This window comes from Psittacula echo (assembly GCF_963264785.1).
Source record: "Psittacula echo genome assembly, chromosome: 16".
In the NCBI taxonomy this organism is placed as follows: domain Eukaryota; kingdom Metazoa; phylum Chordata; class Aves; order Psittaciformes; family Psittacidae; genus Psittacula; species Psittacula echo.
The window spans coordinates 6,698,564-6,719,464 of NC_137752.1; the positions used below are offsets into that span (position 1 = coordinate 6,698,564).

General features: G+C 47.6%; 1 protein-coding gene across 1 annotated transcript in view; it reads right to left on the reverse strand.

Annotated features, from left to right (window-relative positions):
* The window catches only part of COL27A1 (collagen type XXVII alpha 1 chain), a gene marked incomplete at its 5' end in the record, with an annotated part of 149,780 nt that overhangs the window by 127,444 nt on the left and 1,435 nt on the right, over positions 1-20,901 (reverse strand). Inside the window, 2 exons of the mRNA XM_080630648.1 lie at positions 6,844-8,273; positions 13,375-13,445. Of these exons, the coding sequence (XP_080486774.1) occupies positions 6,844-8,273; positions 13,375-13,445 (1,501 nt within the window). The remainder of the gene's footprint in view (positions 1-6,843; positions 8,274-13,374; positions 13,446-20,901) is intronic.

The window sequence follows — 20,901 nt, forward strand, 5'->3', positions numbered from 1 at the left end:
CTGAGAGCTGAGAAACATGACAACTGCAAGACCACCTTCTGTCTTTAAGGTCCCTTCCAACCCCCTCCATTCTCACACGGTTCCTGGGTAGCTGGATTGGATGGGATGTGTACTGTGCCTTCCCAGTGACTCATTTCTCCTGCCCCTTACACATGCCTCTATCATTCAACTCAAGTTCTCGGAGCAAGAGGCCCAAGTCAGACAACTGGCTTTGCCTGGGGAGAGCAATACTGAAACACACAGGGAGAAAAACGCACATCCGGAGAGGCAGCCAGAGAAGAATGAGCCTGGATCAGGGCCCAGCTACTTACAGATGATGGATGCGGTCCCACTTCCATCGTAAGGCTCCGAGACATGGAGAGTAAGAGATGTCTATCAACGAGGCACCACGGAGCAAGCTGCCAGAAGTCTGTCTGGAGGTAATGCCTCTGCAGTCCCTATGCTCACCAGAGACATCTTCACTTTCACCCTTGGTGCAGGGAAGAGTTAAACTGATCACACAGAGCCTGCTTGGACCTTTCCATTGTGCCCTTTAATAGCATCCTTAGGGAATTCCATAGGGAGCAGAGGGAACTGCTCCGCAAGGCAGGAAGGTTTCCTTTTCCTGGCACTTCTCTGCTCCTGCCCTCCCATTGCATGAACACCTCACAAGATCAGCAAAGCTGACAGCCTCCTGCAGTGAGCTACTGCTCCTAGCACTTTGGTTGTTGCCTCTCTGGCCTCTTGCCTGCTTTGCAAGCTGATGGCAGAGAACACACACACCCTGTTATCACACAAAGCAAAATCAGAGATCAAGGAGAAACAAGACAGAAGCAGATACTCACTCTCCTCCAGCCAAACAGCTGAATTGTTAACCAGCTTGAACAGCTCTGTGAAGCAGCTAATAGCAGCCACATAAAAGTTTAACCCTTCTCAGTTTCCCACGGTAGCATTAGGAACAATGACTGATCCCACCAAATGATTATAGGATTTATTCTAAGCTGCTGCTGGGAAACTTCCTGGCGCAAAAGGGACCTCTCTTTTTCTTCTCTTTTGGAGCTTCAAATTGCAAATGGAAAATTAAGCTAAGTTGTCTGAAAGGGAAATGCATTGGGCCCTGAGGACAGGAGAAATCTCACTGTTTCCTCTTGTTGCTGGGATCAGCCAGTTCATATCTCTGCCTCTCCCGCATCGTGACCCTCCTCACACTTCCCTCTGCCTGCAGCCCTGCCCCTGGGAGCTTGTGCCTTTAGATCTCACAACCTGAGCAAGGCTGAACCTGCTGGGAGAGGGCTTGGAGGGAAGCATAAGTAGTGCAGGAACTGGTGCTGTTGATGTGGGAAACGACTCGCTTCCTTTTGAATCCCTATACTGAATCAGCTTGCTCAGATAGCAAAGTATTCCCATTATCATTCCCCTAGGAGCAAATTACCCAGGACACAGTTCAGCTCATACTCTAGTACACACTGATGGACTGACACATCTATACTCAGGGTCTCTCTGACGTATTTCTGCCTCCCATGTTCTGTACCCCATTAATGGTACACTTCTCCTTTATCCCCCACACGGCTGTGTTCCAGGGGTGGGCATCCTGCACTGCGCAAAACACTGCAAGGACTGAAGGGAGAACATTCTTTCTCAGATGCTAATGCATGTGGTAAAAGCCAACTTAAAAGGGAGTTCAGAAAACACATCAAAAGCTTCTCCCCACATTGGCATTGAGTTCTGAGCGGTGACGTTAGCCCTGCAGATAAGAGAACCTGTCTTGTTTTCTTCCCAGAGGAAGATGAGGTACATTTCATATGCAAGGCCGTTGCCACAGTACTGTTTAGCCTTGTACATCTGGAAAGCACCAGCACGGAGGAACTGAGCAGCTACAACACTAGAATGAAAATCCTCTCCTCAGGAGAAGACAAGGGGAAGAGAAGATCTCATCTTCAAAAGATACACCAACCCTCCCTCACCTTACCATCCTGCACAGACAGGGAGACAGGACCTAAACTGAATCCCAGCTTGAAATACTGCCTAAAGCAAATCTGGAGGGTTTTATGGAGGAAAAAATCCAACATTTTGGCTATTTCTTCTCCAAGGCAGGCTTATCATGTTAAATTTGGACACATCTGCGTTTCAACCAGCCTAGAAAGAAAAACCTCTCATAATTCTGGCAGGAGCAGAGGTGTTGGTGGGAAGCCAGTCTTGTAATATGAGTTCCGCAATAGACACAGATGTTTATTCTGGGTCTGTACAACACCTATCAGAGACAAATCCTTGTCCACAGCTCGATTCTGAGCAAAGCAGCAGCACAATGCATATCACAATGTCAGTATTCCAGCTTGAGGAGCACAGCTTTTCTATAGAGACATTGCAGAAACAATCTCTGCAGGAGGCACTTCAGACTTGAGCAATGTCAGACCTTGGAAAGAAGTCTGAAGGGGTGTGAAAAAATAGAAGGATCTCATACTCCATCACTTATAAAAATACCTGCATATATTTCCACAACGCATCCTTACATCCTTTGCAGCACATTTATCTCAATCACCCTTTCAACCTTTTACTGCTCTTTAAAATCAACTTTGTTTTACACAAATAGAGCTCTCGAATTCTTAGTCTTTCGCCTGCAAGATGGTTTCCCTTTGGGGATAGTTCTGGTTAAATTAGCAAAAAAACACTGATCCAACTGTGTGAGCGAGGCTGAAACTTTTCCCATGAATTATACAAAGCATGTGATTCTCTTTTTTTTATTAATATGACTCATTCATTAAGAGACATTCAAACACATTGTGTGTTCCTCCATTTATCACAGGCTATCGGCTTGAGCAGCCTTTTCTGGTACAAGGAGGACTGGAAATAAGCACTTCATATTTTATCAGCGTTCCCAATCACCTCTCTCTCTCCCCTACTCACTGATTGATTTGGCAGGGATTGTTTCTCTAGGAAAGGAGCCGGGCTCCAAGACAAAGTGCTCACGCAGAAGATGGAGCTGTCTAGACTGGAGATGTGCTTAGAAACACATCTGCTGGTGGAAGAAGGCTGCCTGCAGGATACCACCACATCTCAGGCTGGGACTGAACCTAGGGCTCCTGACTATGCACCACAGTGTGCGGAGGAGAGCTGGAGGCTCTTTGTCCTTCCACCCAGGGTCTTTTCCAACTCGGATACATGTTCCTTCCATCTCCACTCCTCTTGTGTTACTCAGTGCTTCCACCGCCTCTTAGTGAACTCAGCCCACTCTGTGCCAGAGGTCTTCTTCCTCTAAAAATAACCCTCAGACACTTCTCATAGCCAATGCATTTGTTTTGTTTATAAGGGACAAAAAGATGTGGAATCACAGCTTTACTATATAGGAGGAGAAAGGTCCAACTTGGGGCACACTGTGGATCACTCAGTAGACCCCATCTGCACCAGGGGCAAGGGGTTTGCTGCAGCTCTACCGTATAACACAGCACATGGACGTCCCACAGGCAGTGCTGATGGTCGGGGATGATGGTCCCCCTAAATCTGCCTATTAAACTTGCTGCTGGCATAGACAAGCAAATGCTACCCTATCCACCAGAGGAGCCAAACACCCATCACATCACAGCCTTGAGGGCTTGACATGTCAGCAACAAAATACTCTTTTCCTATATCCCTTTTTCTTTTACGGCTGTCCAAATTGAGCCATGTGCTGGGGTCACATCACTCTGCAAGCTGACTGAAGGGCCCTCTGCTTGCACAGAAGATCTTAAGCAAGGCTCTGCCGAGGTGCTGCGGGCAGCCACGGGGACGATCCAGAGGGAGCTTTGCCAGCTGCTGAGTCAGTGCTGACTTCCTGACTGAGCACGATGTTTGGGTGGTTTGTGCTATTTCCCCCCTCTCCAGAAGAAATGCGGAGCTGAGATCCCAAATGCTTGTGGTTGTTAATGGTTCCCAAGAAATTCTTCTTTTTTAAGAACATCCCTTCCCCTCCTCCCGCCGCCCAGCAAACCCAGCATTCCTGAAGAATTCATGCACTGCCACTAGTTGCATGTGGGATGCAGTGGCTCCGTTTCCTGTTGCGCAGCACTGTGGTGGTCGTGCAGGAGTAATCCACGGAGAGTGCTGCCTTTTATTGCTAGGTGAACAAATCCTTTTAGCGCTTGCACTCCTCTAACCATGGAGACACCTCCATTATGGGGATGGGGCCCTGCTGCACAGCTAAAATTATACCACAGTTATTTTGGTAGCATTCACAAAGCCAAAACTGCAGTGACCGCACTGAATCATCACTGCCTTGCACTGCGACTGTCATTCCCATCCTGATTTTGGGATGAGCAGGATGAAAGATGGCCTCTTTTCTTTAAGTGGAAGGGGACAAGCAGGATGCTGCTGGCTGGCAGCCTGCCTCTGCCCATAAATCATAGAATCATATAGAATCATACGGAATCATAGAATGGTTTGGGTTGGAAAGGACCTTAAGATCATCCAGTTCCAAACCCCTGCCATGGGCAGGGACACCTCACACTAAACCATGTTGCCCAAGGCTCTGTCCGGCCTGGCCTTGAGCACTGCCAGGGATGAAGCATTCACAACTTCCCTGAGCAACCCATTCCAGCACCTCACCACCCTCACAGTAAAGAACTTCCTATATCTAATCATTGCCAAGGTGGTCCCAAGCCTTACTGAACAGCTAGAAGGCCATTTCCCACACACTTCTCTGTCCAGAGTGACACTTCGCTTGCAGAGACCTTGTACCAGACAACACAAGTGGGAAAACTATTTAATCACCTTGTCCCTCCACTCGTGTGCCAGACTCCATCAATGACATTCCCAGCCCCATCAAGGGAAAGCGCTGGGCAGTGATATCACATAGCAGAGCAGGAAGGGCTGCATTGACCTCATCAGAAACGCCTGCTCAACAGCACGAGGCCGGCGCCAGGTAATTACTCAAGCACAGAACATTTATCAGCACTTGCTCTGAAACATGCTCATCTGGCCATGGAAGTGCTCTATTAGCTTCCCAGCATGTCATCCCCATTCCAGTCTTTTCTCCTCTTTCACTTCCCACGTCAGAGACATCCAATGCAGTGTGGTACAGAGATCTCCGAGTGAGTCACAGGAGCTATTGAGCACCGCATGCAGCCAAGCCATAACCTTTCCCTCCCAAGGTGCCGACTGTGTTTCCAGCAGTCAAAGAGGAAAAGGCCAGACAGAGCCTCAAAATGTTCTCCTTTCCCTCAATTCAGGATTCCAGTTGTTCTCAGACGGGATGGAAAAAATCCTGCCGTCTCTTCCCTCAGCTCTCCACAGCCTGAATCTGTTTCTGTGCTATGATTCACAAGCTGAGAGGGATTTTCCACTCCAGTTCAATAATAAGCTCTTTACACTGCAGGGAGAAGTGGGCGCTTGGAGCTCCGTCACCCTCATGACACTTGCAGGGGAATAAGGTGGGAAAGGTCAGGAATTCACTGAGCTCAGAGCAGGCCATGAGATTTAGCCCTTACAGGTAAGCAGTGTTTTAGGAGAAGCTCAGAATTGCTTCATTTCTCCTCTTGGAAACATGCCTGAAATGACTCTCCATGAAGCACAGAAGGAAAAACCACTGAGACTCATTCTGTCTACTCAGGGATTTAGCAAACCTCCAAGCACAAAGCCTGCATCAGGGATATGTGCCTGTAAAGTCGGGCAGGAGCGCAGTGCTGCATCCCCCTGCCCGGAGAGCATCTTCACCTCTCAAAGTGGGAACCTTAGAACAAAACACACCTGATGGTGACTCCCCATCCAAATGACAAGGAGAGAAATCACCACATCGCTCTGAAATAGGACAGGCAGGAAATGCAAACCTGGAAGGTAAGCACCCATCAGGGCCTTGGCGATACAACCATTATCACTTTAGGTGTCACTTGCAGGCACAAGTGCTGTTGATTGTGTTCTTTCAGCCAGCCTCAATATTTCCATTGTAAACCCTTCTCTCCCTGTTTTAAGAAGTCAGCTGTAATAATTTGCTCTAGGCTGGAACTTGGCAACCCAAGACTCTGTCTGGGAGAAACTCTTTGTACATATACAATCCCTCATATACACAATATAGCAAAAGGCTGGGGTTGGAACACCAAATCCTCCTAAAAGCTGTCCAGTTTAAAGATCCTGTTTGCATTCTTGCACTTAAAGAAAAGGCAGCTAGCAGGTAATTAGTGTGGCCTGACTGCTTTTAGCATTACAAAATGTGTGTATACTTTTTACGATGGCCAAGATACACACCCTGAGAGTGGTTATTGTGTGTGGAATGCAGTAGTGAAAGCTATAAGGGAAGCTCTTTGCACGTTTTAAATGCAGGCTCTGAGAAATAATAAAAAGAAATTAACTTACACCAGAAAAATAGAGGAGAGTTTGTTTAAAAAACCATAAATCCTGGAGCAATCTCGGTACTTGCATTTACTGGAATGGGGCACTTTTGGAAATGGGAATTTTGGGTACATGAGAAGTCAATAACCAGTGTTAAGTAATAGATAGTCTGTGGCATGTTTCTGAGGCTCTTGGGTTTTGTTTGGAAGGTGACCAGCAGTTCTGCCCTCTTGGCTCTGAGAAAAACCAGGGGTGAGGAACAGAGCCCCAGCTTAACCATCAAATTTTAAGCAGCAGCTCTTAAGGAAGGAAGGTGAGAATTTGTTTTTTCCCCTTTCTTAAATCTAGTATGAAACAGTACCTTTAATCACAAACTTAAGGAGCATCCACCATCACAGAGCACTCAAGTTTACAGCAACATATGTGCTAAAGTTGTGATATCACGAATATAATAGTGCTTGGCTGCTATTTGCTAAAAGCTTTATAGAAACCCTTGTAGGTTATGGTGTGACAACCATTCAGCTGAGCTGTGACTGAGAATAGTCAGCATCAAGAGCTTGAACTTACCTGAGGTCCTCTCTCTCCTTTCACTCCTGGATATCCCAGCAAAAATGGAAACGGAGTGGGTCCGAAGGGGTCAAAGATCTGATAGCCGTCAGCGGCAGCTGGGGTTGTGAGGTTGGAGGCCTGTGCCCCGGCTCTGGAGATGGGATGGGCAGACCCCAGGGGCGGTTTGGCGTACACCAGAGGGATGTTACTAGGATCCACTTTCCTGGTGGGGGACGGCACGTGCTTCTTTGGAACAGGCCCACTGCTTGGGCTCTGTCTTAGAGTGACAAAGTGGACGTTGCTGGTTGTGTTATCAGTCACCCTCCTCACTGGCTTTACAGTACTGGGCACTTTAGAGGGCTCAACGGTTGGGTTTTGGTTGATCTTCTTTTTGGTCTCTTGCTTGGACTCCTTCCCCCTGGCCATGGCAGGGCTCTGGCTTGTTGGTGGGGCCTTTCTGGCAGTGGGAAGGGGAGCTTTCTCCATGCGTGTGCTGGGGGTGGGACGAGACACCCTGATGGTTGTCGCCATGCCCCGAGGGACCAAACGAGTGGGTGGCTGTGATTCAGTACTCGATGGAACAGGAGATGGGGCCACTGTGACCTTTGTGAGTTTGGTTGTCAGTCTCGGCGATGATGGTGGGGTTGATACCCATGCGATGGTTGTACCTGAACCCCGAGCCTTGAGGGGTGCAGTGACCCTGCCAAGCTCCAAGGATGGGGCAGCAGTGGTCAGGTTTCTTAAACCTTGCAATGAGGGCTCCGTATGCCGTGGGGTACTGGGGGAGGCATTGGGATCCCTGGGAAGAAGGGGGATGAGAGGGGGCAGGTTTGGCCGGTAGGTATCTGCTTGCCTGCACTGTTTCTTCAGGTATTTACAGTAATGATGAGCTGCCGTGGCAGAAGGATAAATGTCAAACTGGCAGATGGCTCCTTCAAACTGCACTGAGTGCTGGTTTATCTTCCCGAAGAGGAAAGATCCATGGGGATCCAATGCCTCGTCCTTTTTATAATGCAAATCCGCATGTACTCTGCGCTTCCCACAAGAAGTAAATAAAGTGACTGTCTGGCCACGGATGTTGATGGCCAGATTGTGCCATTGGCCATCGTGGACATTGTAATCAAAATATACAGAGCGCTTGTGGCCCACATAGACTATGATCTTCCCAGGCACAAACTGGATGCCCAGCTGCAGTTTCCTCTTTTTGCTCTTGACAGCAAAGAGAAAAGCGTTGTTGATGCGGTGGGAGCAGAGGCTCAGCACCAGGAGCAGGTCGGTGCTGGAGCCTGCGGGAAGGATGGTGCTGAGCGGCGCTTCGACGCGGGCTCGCTGAGTGAAGATGACCCCTGATTTAAAAGGAATGACTCCTTGAGGAACTGTACGTGATGAGGACCATCCGCTCGATGGCCTTTTCCCTGACAGGCCCAGTCTTTGAAGAACATCCACATCTGAAAGGGAAGCACAAAGACAATGTGAGGTGTTGGGCAACCCAAGGGCTGGGTGGGTACGGGGAGCATCAAACCAATCCATGCTAAAAGGCAACAGGATGAAGGAAACCCACTACTCCTCTCACACATATACATTCCAATACTCAGAATGGAGAGCACGTAACTCTTCTGCACATCATGTTAGGAGCAAGCGCATGCTCAGCTTGGTCCCATCAGGGACCAGCTCCAGTTGTTCTGGAGGGAGCTGACCTTGCTACAAGGAAATGTCCCACTGAGCACCAATAGTCCTCTTCTCTGGGATATAATTCCGAGTGCTGACCACACAGCTGGAAAGGAATTTGAACAACAGACCAATTGCAAAATTTTATATCCCCAGAAGGCAAGAAACAGAACCTTCAAAGGGAGCAAAGCCTTGTATCTGTGTGTCTCCAAATTAGTAGGAAGCAGCTTTTGATCTCCGAGACTCTAAAGGGTTTAGGGAAGCAAAGGTGCCTCCCAGTGTGAAAAGATTGCACCTAGACTGCACTGAACTACTTCAGGTTCTCAAAGCAGTATATTTTCCCAGCAGATCATCTTACAGTCTCATTTTAATAGGCTGGAGGAACCAGACTTGGTTTGTGCAAGGATGAGAAATGACTTATGGAGGCCACTGAGCAGAAGAGGTTAGACTTGCCTCCAGCATTTGCCACCTAGGAGCAAGACAGGATGAGAGGGATTGATGTCCTTTCTTCATCAACCCCAGGAGAAGTCCACAATGGACAGACAAATAGAATCCTCTTGGTTTTTGCCCCAAGATCTAACAAGTGTCACACAGAGCTCCGAGTCCAAAGCAGATTATCAGGAAAAAGCAATGCAGACTGGAGTCAGCTGGTGGCGGTCTCAGCTGAACTACTGAACTGGGGAAGGTGCTGAGGTCTATGTGAAGTAAATGTGCTCAGACCTGAAAAAGGTGCTCATGCACCCAAAAGCTCACTCTTTTACTCCAGCTCAATCATTTGGTCTAATAAAAGAAGTTACTTACAAGTGTCAGTACTATCACAGCAGAACAGTGATTGTCCCCTGTACTTGTCACTAGCGAGGCCATACCTCAAATACCGCATTCAGTTCTGGGCTCCTCACTACAAAAGAGACATTGAGATACTGGAACATGTCCAAAGAAGAGCAACAAAGCTGGTGCAAGGCCTAGAGCGCAAGTGTGATGAGGAATGCCTGAGAGACCTAAGGGGGTTTAATCTGGAAATAAGGAGGCTCAGGGGGGACTTTATTGCTCTTCACAACTACCCGAAAGGAGGATGGAGTGAGGTGCGGGTCAGTCTCTTCTCCCATGTAACAAGTGACAGGACAAAAGGAAATGGCCTCAAGTTGTACCAGGAGAGGTTTAGATTAGATATTAAGAAAAGCGTCTTCACCAAAAGGGATGTCAAGCATTAGAACAGGCTGCCCAGGGCAGTGGGAGCCACCACCCCTGGAGGTATTTAAAAGGCATGCAAATGTAGCACTTAGGGACATGGTTCAGTGATGGACTTGGCAGTGTTACATCAACAGTTGGACTTGATCATCCTAAAGGTCTTTTCCAACCTTAAAGATTCTATGATAAAGAAAGCCTGTAGTGATTACCATTACACTACCGTGGTTGAAAATGAGCTAGGATAACCATTTCCTTCCCTTTTCCATGTCCAAATGCAATCCCCATTACTCTTTGACTCTCACGTTTAAGTGCTCTTTGGGGAAGCTCACTTGGGCTGTATAATCCAAATGCTGATCTTGCAAGTTAAGCATTTAACTATGAAATGCACTAGTGTCAATCATGGCTGCACATGACCTAACACCATGGGACTGCAGCTTTCCTTGATTAAAAGAAGTAAATCAGAGGTTGTCCAAAGAAAAAGCAAGCTCCTTCACTAAAGGGACTTTGGAATTTGGCTTATTTTACCCTTAACTATTAAATATTCATCACAATACCCAATATTTGGAGACCTGGCACTTAAAAATGATCCTCAGTGTCAGCCAGAGGGGTTGTAGACTCAACCAGTCTGAGGCCTGTAATACTGCTGGCCAGGAAGGGAGAAGAATAATGAGGAAACCTCTGTTCCTTGACTTTGGCAGAAACCTTGGCCATTTTTGCAAGAACAAGTCAATCAATATTTACTTTGTCTGGGCTCAGTTTTATTCCCACCTTCCTTTTTTAAGGCAGCTTGACTCATTTCTAGTAGAGACTGCCATGGAGAAGATGTGTCAGATGTGAAAGAGGATGGAAATATTCCCATTCCATGCAAAGCAAACAATTCACTGCACAACATGTGCAAGTGTTAATAATGATGCTTCTTCCATACTACGACATCCTTGGTCCCCCACTGCTTCCCTGCTATATTGCCCAATGCGGCTGTCCCTCAGCAAAGCAAAGGTAAAGCCTTCCCCACTCTGCACTGGATGGAGGAATCACAGCCATATCTTCACACTGGATAATCTCCAGAGTCCATGAAATAGTAAAGGCCAAAGCCTGGGTTTAACAAAGTCAAGTGGGACCCTTGCCACAGACTTCAAAGGCAGCAGGATTTAGTCCTAAGGAAATACGTTTACCACTTAAACTAGGTGGTAGAGTCCAACTTCTACATGTATTTTTAGATTCCCTCCCAGAGACAGACAGTGGTGTCTCTACTGGCGGAGATGCTTTACACTATTCATTTGGTAGCTGTTCTGCAAAGACATAAGGATGTGTCCCTGCTCAGAGGATGCTGCTGCTATTTGCAATACCAGTCCAACTGCATCCAGCAGGGCTTAAAGGAAAAACAGCACAACCCAAACACTCCTTCGCTCTGAACCTACTAAGGTAGAGCCAAATTCTAGATGCCTACGCAAAACCTGACGAAAAAGAGACCTCATAAAGGACATGAATGTGGACTTTCCAGCACCAGGTCCAGACACACAGCTCAGGTCTCCAGTGCATCCAGCCCATCTGCCTCTCCATCCCATGCCGACTGTCGGCGGGGCATGTCCCCTGGGATGATGGCATGTCATCAGCTACCATAAAACACAAGGTAATTCTTGGCTTCCTTAAATAGCTTAGTTTAGCAAAGCATTTTTTTCCCCTTCAAATTTTTTCCTCTGTAGATTTTTCCATCAAAACACATATTGAAAAACACATTTACTTCGAGCCGCCTGGTCCCAGGTGCCTTCAAGCTAGTTACAAGCATTCCTGTTGCAACACAAAGTGAGATGCACAGAGATTCCTGAACAACCACATGCTCATTTCTGAAAGAAGGGATAAAATGTTTTATTGCTCTCCATCCCATCACTCTCTTTCCCTCCCTTTTTCCCCACACAAAAAGCTTCACAAGAGCCAAAAGGCAGGAGAGGAATAACTTGGAGCTTCCTAGATTCCAGCAGCTGAGATGTGATGCCCGCAGCTAAAATTGGGTTGAATAAACACTATGCTTCCAAAAGTTACTGCCCAGACCCTTAGTCAGTGCACATCAGATGAACTCACTAACCTCATGATGTTTTGGATTTGTAACACTTATGGAAAAACCATCCTCTGTGTTCCCTGATTTTCCAGTATGCAGGAAGACCCCTAAGCCTTATAGTAAAACTACAGTGTTTTCAAAAGCCCACGGCTTTGGCTCAATTTCATCCTCACACAGATCTACAAACAAGCTCTTGTTGCTTTTGTAAATCTCATGTTTGGAAGTTCTGAGTGATAATACAGCCTCAAGCCATCCGTGTTTCCTTACAGCTTGTGCTTCCTTGGAAGTGTTGGCTTTCTGGTACCCCAAGGAAGAGACTGTCTGATTGTGGAGAAACCAAGCACATCACAGAGAAAGCATCTTAGAGGGGAGTTATCCACCACACTAAGGTAATGCTATAGGAGCAAAGTGAGTTTCCTCTCGGTTCATGGTAACAACTAAAAGCCATGGCACCACCCATAATCATCATGGGATTAAAATGATGGATAGAGATGAGTCTGAACAGCGTATTAAAAATCACCTTGAAAAGACAGATGCCAAGACACAGTATTTGTTCTGCCTCTTTATGAGCTGACATAAAACTTGCTCTGAAAACTGCTTGACTAAGTGATTCAGCCAGATGTTCACCTCTTCTGCATTGAGGCACAAGCTGGAAAATATGACATTTTTCAGGATTGCTGATGGCAGGGATGGATTTTCCTTTTTCCCCTGTAAAAAAGTGCTCCATGGACTGAGCACCAACCAACTTGCTGTTTTTCCTTCATGTTTTACAGACTAAGAGGAGAGCCCTGGAGCCTGCTAGTCCACTTATTGTTGTCTGCCGCTTGCAGAGGAAGCTGCTCAGTTCCAACATGAACCCGTGTAAAGCATCCATGTGGAAGAGGTGTTACTATTTTAAGAGGAGATGGCTCCTTGACAAACAGAAGCTGCAGAGGCGCTCAGCTCCTGCTATCAACTGTAAAAGACAATTGTTTCTGTTGGCTCTGAAGCTTTCCATCTCTTTGATTATTATACCCCAACTTTTTGTCCTGTCCCCAGCAGCACTAGGAAGGTGATGCCTGGAGAAGGGATGTAAAGACAGGGTGAGGGTGTGTGATCCCTCCCTTACAGAACACTCCTACTGCAGCACAGAGACTGAACCATAGTCATTCTACTATTAACCAACCCAGTGACATTTTTCTTCCTTGAATTTGCCTTTACTTTCAGAACTCACATCATTTCTACATGCGCAACATCCCGCGTGCCTGCAGAGGCAGGGCTGGGTTGCAAGGAAAAACCCTTCTGCCAGAGACGCTTAATTCCTTAAAGCCCTGGCCTCAAGAGGCACTTTCTGAAAGCAGTTAAGTCCCAGCAAGTGCAGGTAGATGCCAATGACATTTTAGTGCCTCTATCCCACCAGTTCCACCAGACAGAGAGGTACTTCTGGAACCCCTGTGAGGCATGTAATCACCTGTAAAACCTGGCTCTTTTGCCAGCTGTTAACTGCATCATCTATAGCGCCAGTACTGGAAAGATCAGCAATAAGTGCATCTAATTCTGTCCATTAGGCTCAGAGACTACCAAATGATAGACCTGAACTGAGACCCAAGCATTTGGCTTTTACGTTGGTTGAAAAGAGAAAGAAAAGTGTGATTTACCTTCAGAATTTCCCTGTGTGAATCCCAGGAACCAGGTAAAACATAAAACAGTCCAGAGAAAGCAGAATCCCCTAGAAATGGAAGAGAAAAAAAAATAGTGAGTTTATACAATATTAGTAGCAAAAAGCAGCCCCCCTTTTAAGGGTCTTCTCCTTGATCACAAGTCTAGTAGAGTCAGTGCCCACACATCTCTGGGATATGGAGAATGAACGCTCAGCAGAACTGCACTTTCTTCTGACTGAGATCCCATTTTAATACATAAAAGTCATCTAAAGCCTGCTGAACTCAGTGGAACGTTTTCTCACTGGTATTAGGGGCCATTGATCAAGCGTTGAACTAGGACCAGACCAGCTTTTTGAGATGCAGGGACATCAGTGCCAGGCCAGCAGTCACCACTGCTACTCTTCGGCACTCACCCCATCTAAGACAGAACATCCTAAATGAGAGGATGGAGGAATAATTCCAAACTGGGAGGTTGAAAGATGTGCCAGGAGTATGTGATGTTTGTAAGGGTATGGGTAGGAAATGGGCTGACACACAGTGACACGTTGCCTGCATCTCAGCAAACAAGCTCTGAGTCTTTATGCTTAAAAATACTCCAAATGTACAAAACCCTCCATGGATCTATTCCTCATTTTACACCCAGATACAAAGATGGGAGCAGCTTAAAACCACTCAGCACTTTGCTGCTGCAATTAATGGCTTTCTCATTAGCTTGGTAGAGCTGCAGACTCCCAGAGCACAGTGTTCTTACAGACCCCTTCATGCCTAAGAGGGAATTGGTCAAACCTTTCTATTAGCTCTACTTTAAGCCTTGAAGTGCCATTGAACACAGCAGCAGAGAGGAAAGCTTTTACCAGAAAGGTAGGTGAAGTCCCCCCCTTCCCTCACCAACTACTCTGATTTGCAGCCAAATAACGAACATAGGAAACTCCTTGGTTCAGCTCCCTTAAAGCTGACAGTGGAAAGTTTGAAGATTGAATTCCCTCATCTTCTCGAGATGATGTTTAACAGCTTGATCAGCAAGGGCTGCTGGAGGGACAAAAATGTAAACTACCGAAAGCCCTCAGCCAGAAGAAAGCGGTGTGGGACACTCACAGGTTGTTCTTCGTTTCAGCCAAGCCAGCACGAACACTGGGATATGCAAAGCAATGCCAAAGTGCAGCTTGCTCCTCTCTTTGGACCAGACAAAGAGACATCATTTATCACGTGGGATTAGAGACCACTTTTCTCCTGCCATCAAGCTTTAGCACAAGGAAGCATCCTCTGAGACAGTATGTTACCCTGGGCCAGATCCTCCCTCAGTGCAGGAGACCCTTTTCCCACAGCTAAAATGAAGCCACGGTGATTTACGCGTCAGTGGGGAAACCTGGCCTTGAGTGTAAAAATCCATGCAGGAATCCAGCCACTAACTCATACTTTAATGCTTGAAGGGACAAAATACTGGAGAAGCACTGCATGGGCTGGGAAACAAATGAGATGAACCACATCGTTCTTTGCTCTTTTCCATTACCCTGACACCGGCCTGCTCATTTCAGGAGCTCTGGGGCTGCTTTTAGTTTACGCATGAAGGAAAACCAGGTTGGAACAGCCAAATCATGGTATTCTTCTGCCATGTCCCCTAGCCAGCCATATGCTAACCAGGAAACCCTCACTGTGCTCAAGAGATCTCCAAAAGGAGAGACCTGACTGTTTTCTGCCCACTTCATCCCATGGGACACCGCTGCCAAATTGAAGACACTGCTGGCTCCACAGAGAGCTGTTGTTCCAGTTCATTCCAGGGATGTAGGAGGGGAAGCAGAACAGGATGAGTCTTCATGGCTGCCTTTAGCAGCCCTTGTATGACTTAAAAGAGGCTAAAATCCACTTTATGGGAAAACCTGCATTTCCATGCTCAAAGAACAATGGAGTTTTAAGATGTGGATGCAATTCTACATGTGCATTGGGCAAAGATCCTTGCTGGGTATCATCAACTGGGTTTGGCTGCCTGAAGAGGGCATGAGAAAATGAGGGGAAGGGGATGACCAACATGACATGAACACCAAGGGCTGCAGGAGCCTCAGAAGCATTAATAACACCTAACAAAGTCCAGATCTTTCTTTGAGGGACACCTTCACAATCCCAATTGGCTTCCAAAGCCCTCCTTGACCAACAACAGTGAAGGGAACAAGCCTTAGAGGAAAATCCAGCACGTAATTTCATTCCACTGACACTGACGGGACTATAAAGGAGATGAATGCTCAGCGTGGGATCCAGCTGGCCTCAGCCCTGCTCCTGGACCCCTCAACACAGCCAATACTGTAAGAGCAGAGAGCGGGGCTGGGTGCCAGAATGCTGAAGAAAAACACTTTGGCAAAGTTTACCAACTTAATGGAAAAAGCAAAAGCAGGTTCCAAATGGCAGAACTGTGACTGATGGGGCTGGTAATTATGGCAGGGCTTTATAATGCAGGCTCTTTTTCCGCTACAACTCTGCAGTGACAGGATTGCATAAGCAGCTTGAGGAGCAATAATAAAGGAAGATTCTTCGCCTTATATAGAGCAATCAAACTCACCTTGCCTTTATCTCAGCATCATTCCACAGGCAGTGATTTCCACAGAGACTCTATCAAGAGGTACCCACTAAAGGCATTTCTCTTATTGCACAAAGCCTATGAATACCAGAATGAGGATCCCATTGCTAGTCGCTAGGTGAAGAAGTGCCCCCAAATACATATTATGCAAGCTCATGTGAGGCCTAAAATTTTCCCAGTGCAAACTCCCTTTACAGCAAACTGAAGCTACTGAATGCAGCTTGAATTTGCTTCACTTCTCTTTGTGAACTTCTGTGATCAGTCCATGGGAACTAAGCAATGCCAAAAGTACATGGCAAAAGACAACAGAGAGGGATAGAGAAGCACAAAGACTGGCAATAACACTTCTCAACCTTAATGGTCCTCCAAGCGAGGAGGTAGCAGCCAAGAATAAGTTTCCTGAGGAGCTCCCATTAAAGAAACCAGAAGGTTGAGCCATCACTTTTGGCAGGGCCTCAGGGCAGGAGGTCTCTGTACATGATGGTCTGCACCAACACAGAGACCTGATGAAATCACAACTGTTCATTAGCACACAACTGCTCCATCCAAGAGGATGGAGGCCAGGTTGGATGGAGTCTCAGGTGACATTGTCTAGTGCGTGGTTGGGACTAGATGATCCTAAGGTCCCTTCTAACCCTAATTATTCTATGAGTCTATGAACTGCAAAACCATGCCCTGGGTTTTCAGCTTCCAGGCTCACTTGCCACCTTCTCACTGCGCACTCAAAGATTAGATTTCCGAGAGCAGCAAGTGGTGACCTGGACGCTAAAGGAGAGTTATCACCTCTTCAGTTGGCTTGTGTGTAGCATGTCTTGCTGCTGCAGCCCCAGTAAAGTCAAGGTGGCAGCCCCAAGAGCAACAGTAAAGGAAAAATCCTGTTGGACATATTGGTTCTTAGCTGACAACCACTGGAATAAAGCACTGCGCTGAGCTAAGGTCAGTAGTAAAACAATAGTCTCTAGGGAAGCCTTGGTCAGGAATTATCCTCCAAAAAAGTGCAAGTTTGACAAAGCTGAAGCAATCTGTAAAATAGCTGTGATCAGCCAATACTCCACTTTTCTGGAACTGGTTGGAACAACTTCAGCTTTTTTAAATGAAAAGACTTGCCCCTGTCTTAAAAAAGAAGTCCAAATGATTTTGACGTCTTTTTTGCTTAGGTGATGGGTTGAAGCTGAGGAAAATGCTACATGGGCTTTATTTGGTTTTCTCCCTCATTCATAGCGAGGAAACGTCTTCGAAATTGCACTCTTGCAGGGTGGAAAAACAATTCTCTCCCCATTCTCCTCCACTCAGGTGCATTCTTTTCTGTCCAAAAGACCAGAAAGGCAGCTGGACGCTGAAAATGGGTTTTCAAGAATAGCAAATCTACATTTCTAGCTGTAGATCAGACAGAACATCTTATAAAAGGAAATGTCTCTGCTGCTTATGATCCTTTGCACAAGACTGGAGGTGATACAGGACCCCCAGGCGGTTTTGGTAAGTCAATGAGAAACAAAAATCACAACCTACATACTGAGGCTTCAAATCACACCATGACATCGATTCCACTGCCAGCTTTTAGGGTAGAAGTCTTATTCTGCACTAGTATCATCCTTTGCAGAGCAGACTTCTGGAAAGTCTATTTCTCCTCTCACCCTCAGTTTCTGGAGAGAGCAATGGGAATACACAGTTACACAGATGTCCCTGTATCAACCCTGCTTAAACCTTTACTGGACCCTTTCTGCAATATAAACCAGCTATTGATTTATTCCTCCAGCCAAAGAGTTTTGTCTGGTGTACACAGGCCCTGTTGCAAAGCCCAGCATGCTAAGGGAGATGACCGCAATGGCGTCCATTTTTAACCCCCATTCAGCATCTCTGTTTTTAAGACACAAAAGAAAGCACACAAGCAAATACGCCCAGAGACACACATTTCCATGGTCATTCAAAAAACACTGAGGTACCTTAGAGTGATGGAGAAACTGTCAGTATTAGGTGGGGGAGAATGAAATTCAATCTCATCCAGCATCAGGCACATAAAACATCCAGAATCCATCCTGCTCCTCCTAGGCACAGGTTTATCAAACCTGATTTATAGATGTCACTAGGAATTCATTGCATGTGAAGCCATAAGGAGAAGATGAAGTGGGACATCAGCGCTTTACCAGCGTTCTGAGCAGAGGGTTATGAAGATTGCCACACCATTATTACTCGACACTCCAGTAGCCCAAATAGGGACACTCACTAAGATGGGAAACTCTCCAGGCCAGGCTCCAACCCATCCTTGTGGTGATCCTGGATGGAAAAGTCTGAACTCCTCCACCCTGCCCCAGTGTTTGGAGCGTGTGTGCAAACCCAGGGATCCCCAGGGTTTCTCTGGCACCGTTTCTGCCCAATCTAACCTTAATTCCGGATGGAAATGCCCTCAGTGCTCTGTGCCTGTAGATATCTGCAACTGCAGCCCAGAAAAAGCTGCTGCTTCCTTCGGAGGCCCCCAGTGGCGAAGGAGGGACCCATAAGGGGCTGACAAAAGGGAGCAATCATTCATCAAGGGGAAGGACATTGCTCCTGGCAGTGGTACAGTAAAAGGTCTCAACTACTGCAAAGCAGCTTTGCTCTCCTAAAGCCTGCGCATCAGCCAGGCACAGGACGGTCTGGATCCATAAGGAGCTGATATTTCCTCCCCCAGAACTTGCACTTCCTCTTGGTTTTCCCTTCTCCAGGAGGGAGACGCAGATCTGCATATGCAGAATGGGGAGACATCAGTGTGACCAAGCCTCCCTCCCGCAGACACCTTGTTCTTTCAATGGGTTTATACCCGATATCTGCAGGCAGAGGGATGATGGGTTTCAAACCACTGGTACTTACCCTCCTAATTGGGATCTAGAGCTTAGGTATTCATTGCACAAAGCTGGCCCAGAACTACCCAGCTCCTCACCTCCTAGATGCAGGACTGACACGGCTGTGATGACTGAAACACCCTCCATACACCTCTCAGCAGCTTCCCAATAGGGGAACTTCCCTGACAACCCATTACTCCGTCTCCTCTAAGCTGCCCACCCCTCTCTGCCTGTGTTATTGACTTTGCTGCTGTGTGAAGTGACAACACTCACTACAGGCCCTTGCCTTTGTGTTCTCAGTTAGTAACTGGAGCCCTCGACAAACAGCAGTGCTAAGCGTGATCTGTCATCTAACTCCTCTTTTTGTCCTTCCAACAAGCGCCTTTGCATTCCTTCATTTTGTGAATGGGGTTTGGCAGAGCCGTATAGAATTCCCCATTGTTTCCGTTTGCACTTCACTGAGTGTCCATCATTTCTACTTATGCCCCCAACAAATTGGCAAAGAAAGAGGGAGGGGGAAGGACCCACATGCTCAGCGTCTGTCTCTGATCACGGACTTCCTACAAGCCCCTCAGCACAAGACCTGGGCAACCCTCGGTCAATAATGAAGCCTCCATAAACACTGGTTTCAAGCAGGGCAGATTTTATCCCCCTGACTCATTGCAGAAAGGGGTTGAAGCTGGAGCTTTGAAGGGACCTGCTTAGAGATGCACATTGATGCAGCAGGAGGGAGACCTGGACACTGAACCTCAGCTTGTGCCTGTGACACTGCCCTCCCTTCCTGGGACACAGCTCCAAGAAGCTCTGCAGTTGACTCCCAAGGCACCAAGCACACACACATCATTTGCTTGCCTGTTGCTCCCAAGGCTGAATTTGTCCAGCAGTGCCATAACGTCCCCACATCCCCTGCTTGGCTTGCATGCTGTGGTCTTTTCCACTTAAATCAGGACCTGTGCCTTCCTCCAGGCCTTTCTGGGGCTGACCCACCCAGATGCTGTAGCACTATGTGTACAGCTCCCTCACCCAGCACGTGGACCAGGCAGCCCAGAGCAGCATCACACCGACATCCCAGGGCTGTGACAGCAAGCAGGCACCCAAGAGCATCCACAGACCTCCTCCATGGCCAACACGGAGCAGCAGGGCTGGAAGGGGCCAGGGTGGCACAACCACAGCTGAGTGCTGCTGCCTGGAGACGTGCTCAGTGCATGGCTGAATGCAAAACCTTCTCCTGTGGTTCAATGAGCCTGTGCATTCTCAAGATGCATCAGCAGAAATGACCAAGAGGGGCACTTGGAGCTCACAGAGCCTGCAAAACCTTTGTGTTCTTCTGGTTTTACAAGCTCTGGATGCTTGAGCCAGGACAAAGCTTCAGCACACGCTGCAACTGCTCCTCCTTCCCACTCCCATCCGCAGCTCTCCTGCACATCTGGCAGCTCCTCAGCCACCAGCCCAGCTCCAGAGGATGCTGCAGGAGCACTGGGATAAGCAGGAACCCCCAATGCCACGCGGGAATGCACCAGAACATTCCCATTACAAGCTGCCCTCAGGCAGCACAGCCCTCCCTGAGGATGACTCGATGGCACAAGGGTGGCCTGGTGAGCCCAGGCACAAGCCAGCTCTGGGCTCAGAGGACCCTCTCCAAGACAGACACATCCAGGATAGGATGCACAGCACTTTGCCAAGCAAATCAAAGCCCAGCACCAAAAAGCCCATCGGGAGATAATGTGAAGGGCAGCAAGCGACCTCTGCTGAGGAGGGAACGGATCAGCAGCACGCTGGTGAGGTACTGGAGCCAGAGGAGATCCTGGGAACAAAAGGCACACGCACTCGGAGTCACCAGAAGAGACTGAAGCGCACATTTCCCATGGCACTGCAGCACAAACCCCGTGCACAGCGCTGGCCTGGGACACAGATGCAAAACCAGATGTAGACCTGCAGCGAGCAAGCAGCAGAATCATCATTTCCTAAACCCATCCTCAGCAGGATCTGATTCTCCTGGGACTAAAGCAGGACATCCCCATCCTTGTCTGTACCATGGCTGTGGTCACCTCCATCCTGCTCACAACTTGAAGCCCTGTGCAGTGTCTGTGCCTTGTGCCAAGTATCCCCCCCAGCACGGGGGCCCTTCGTTGTGAA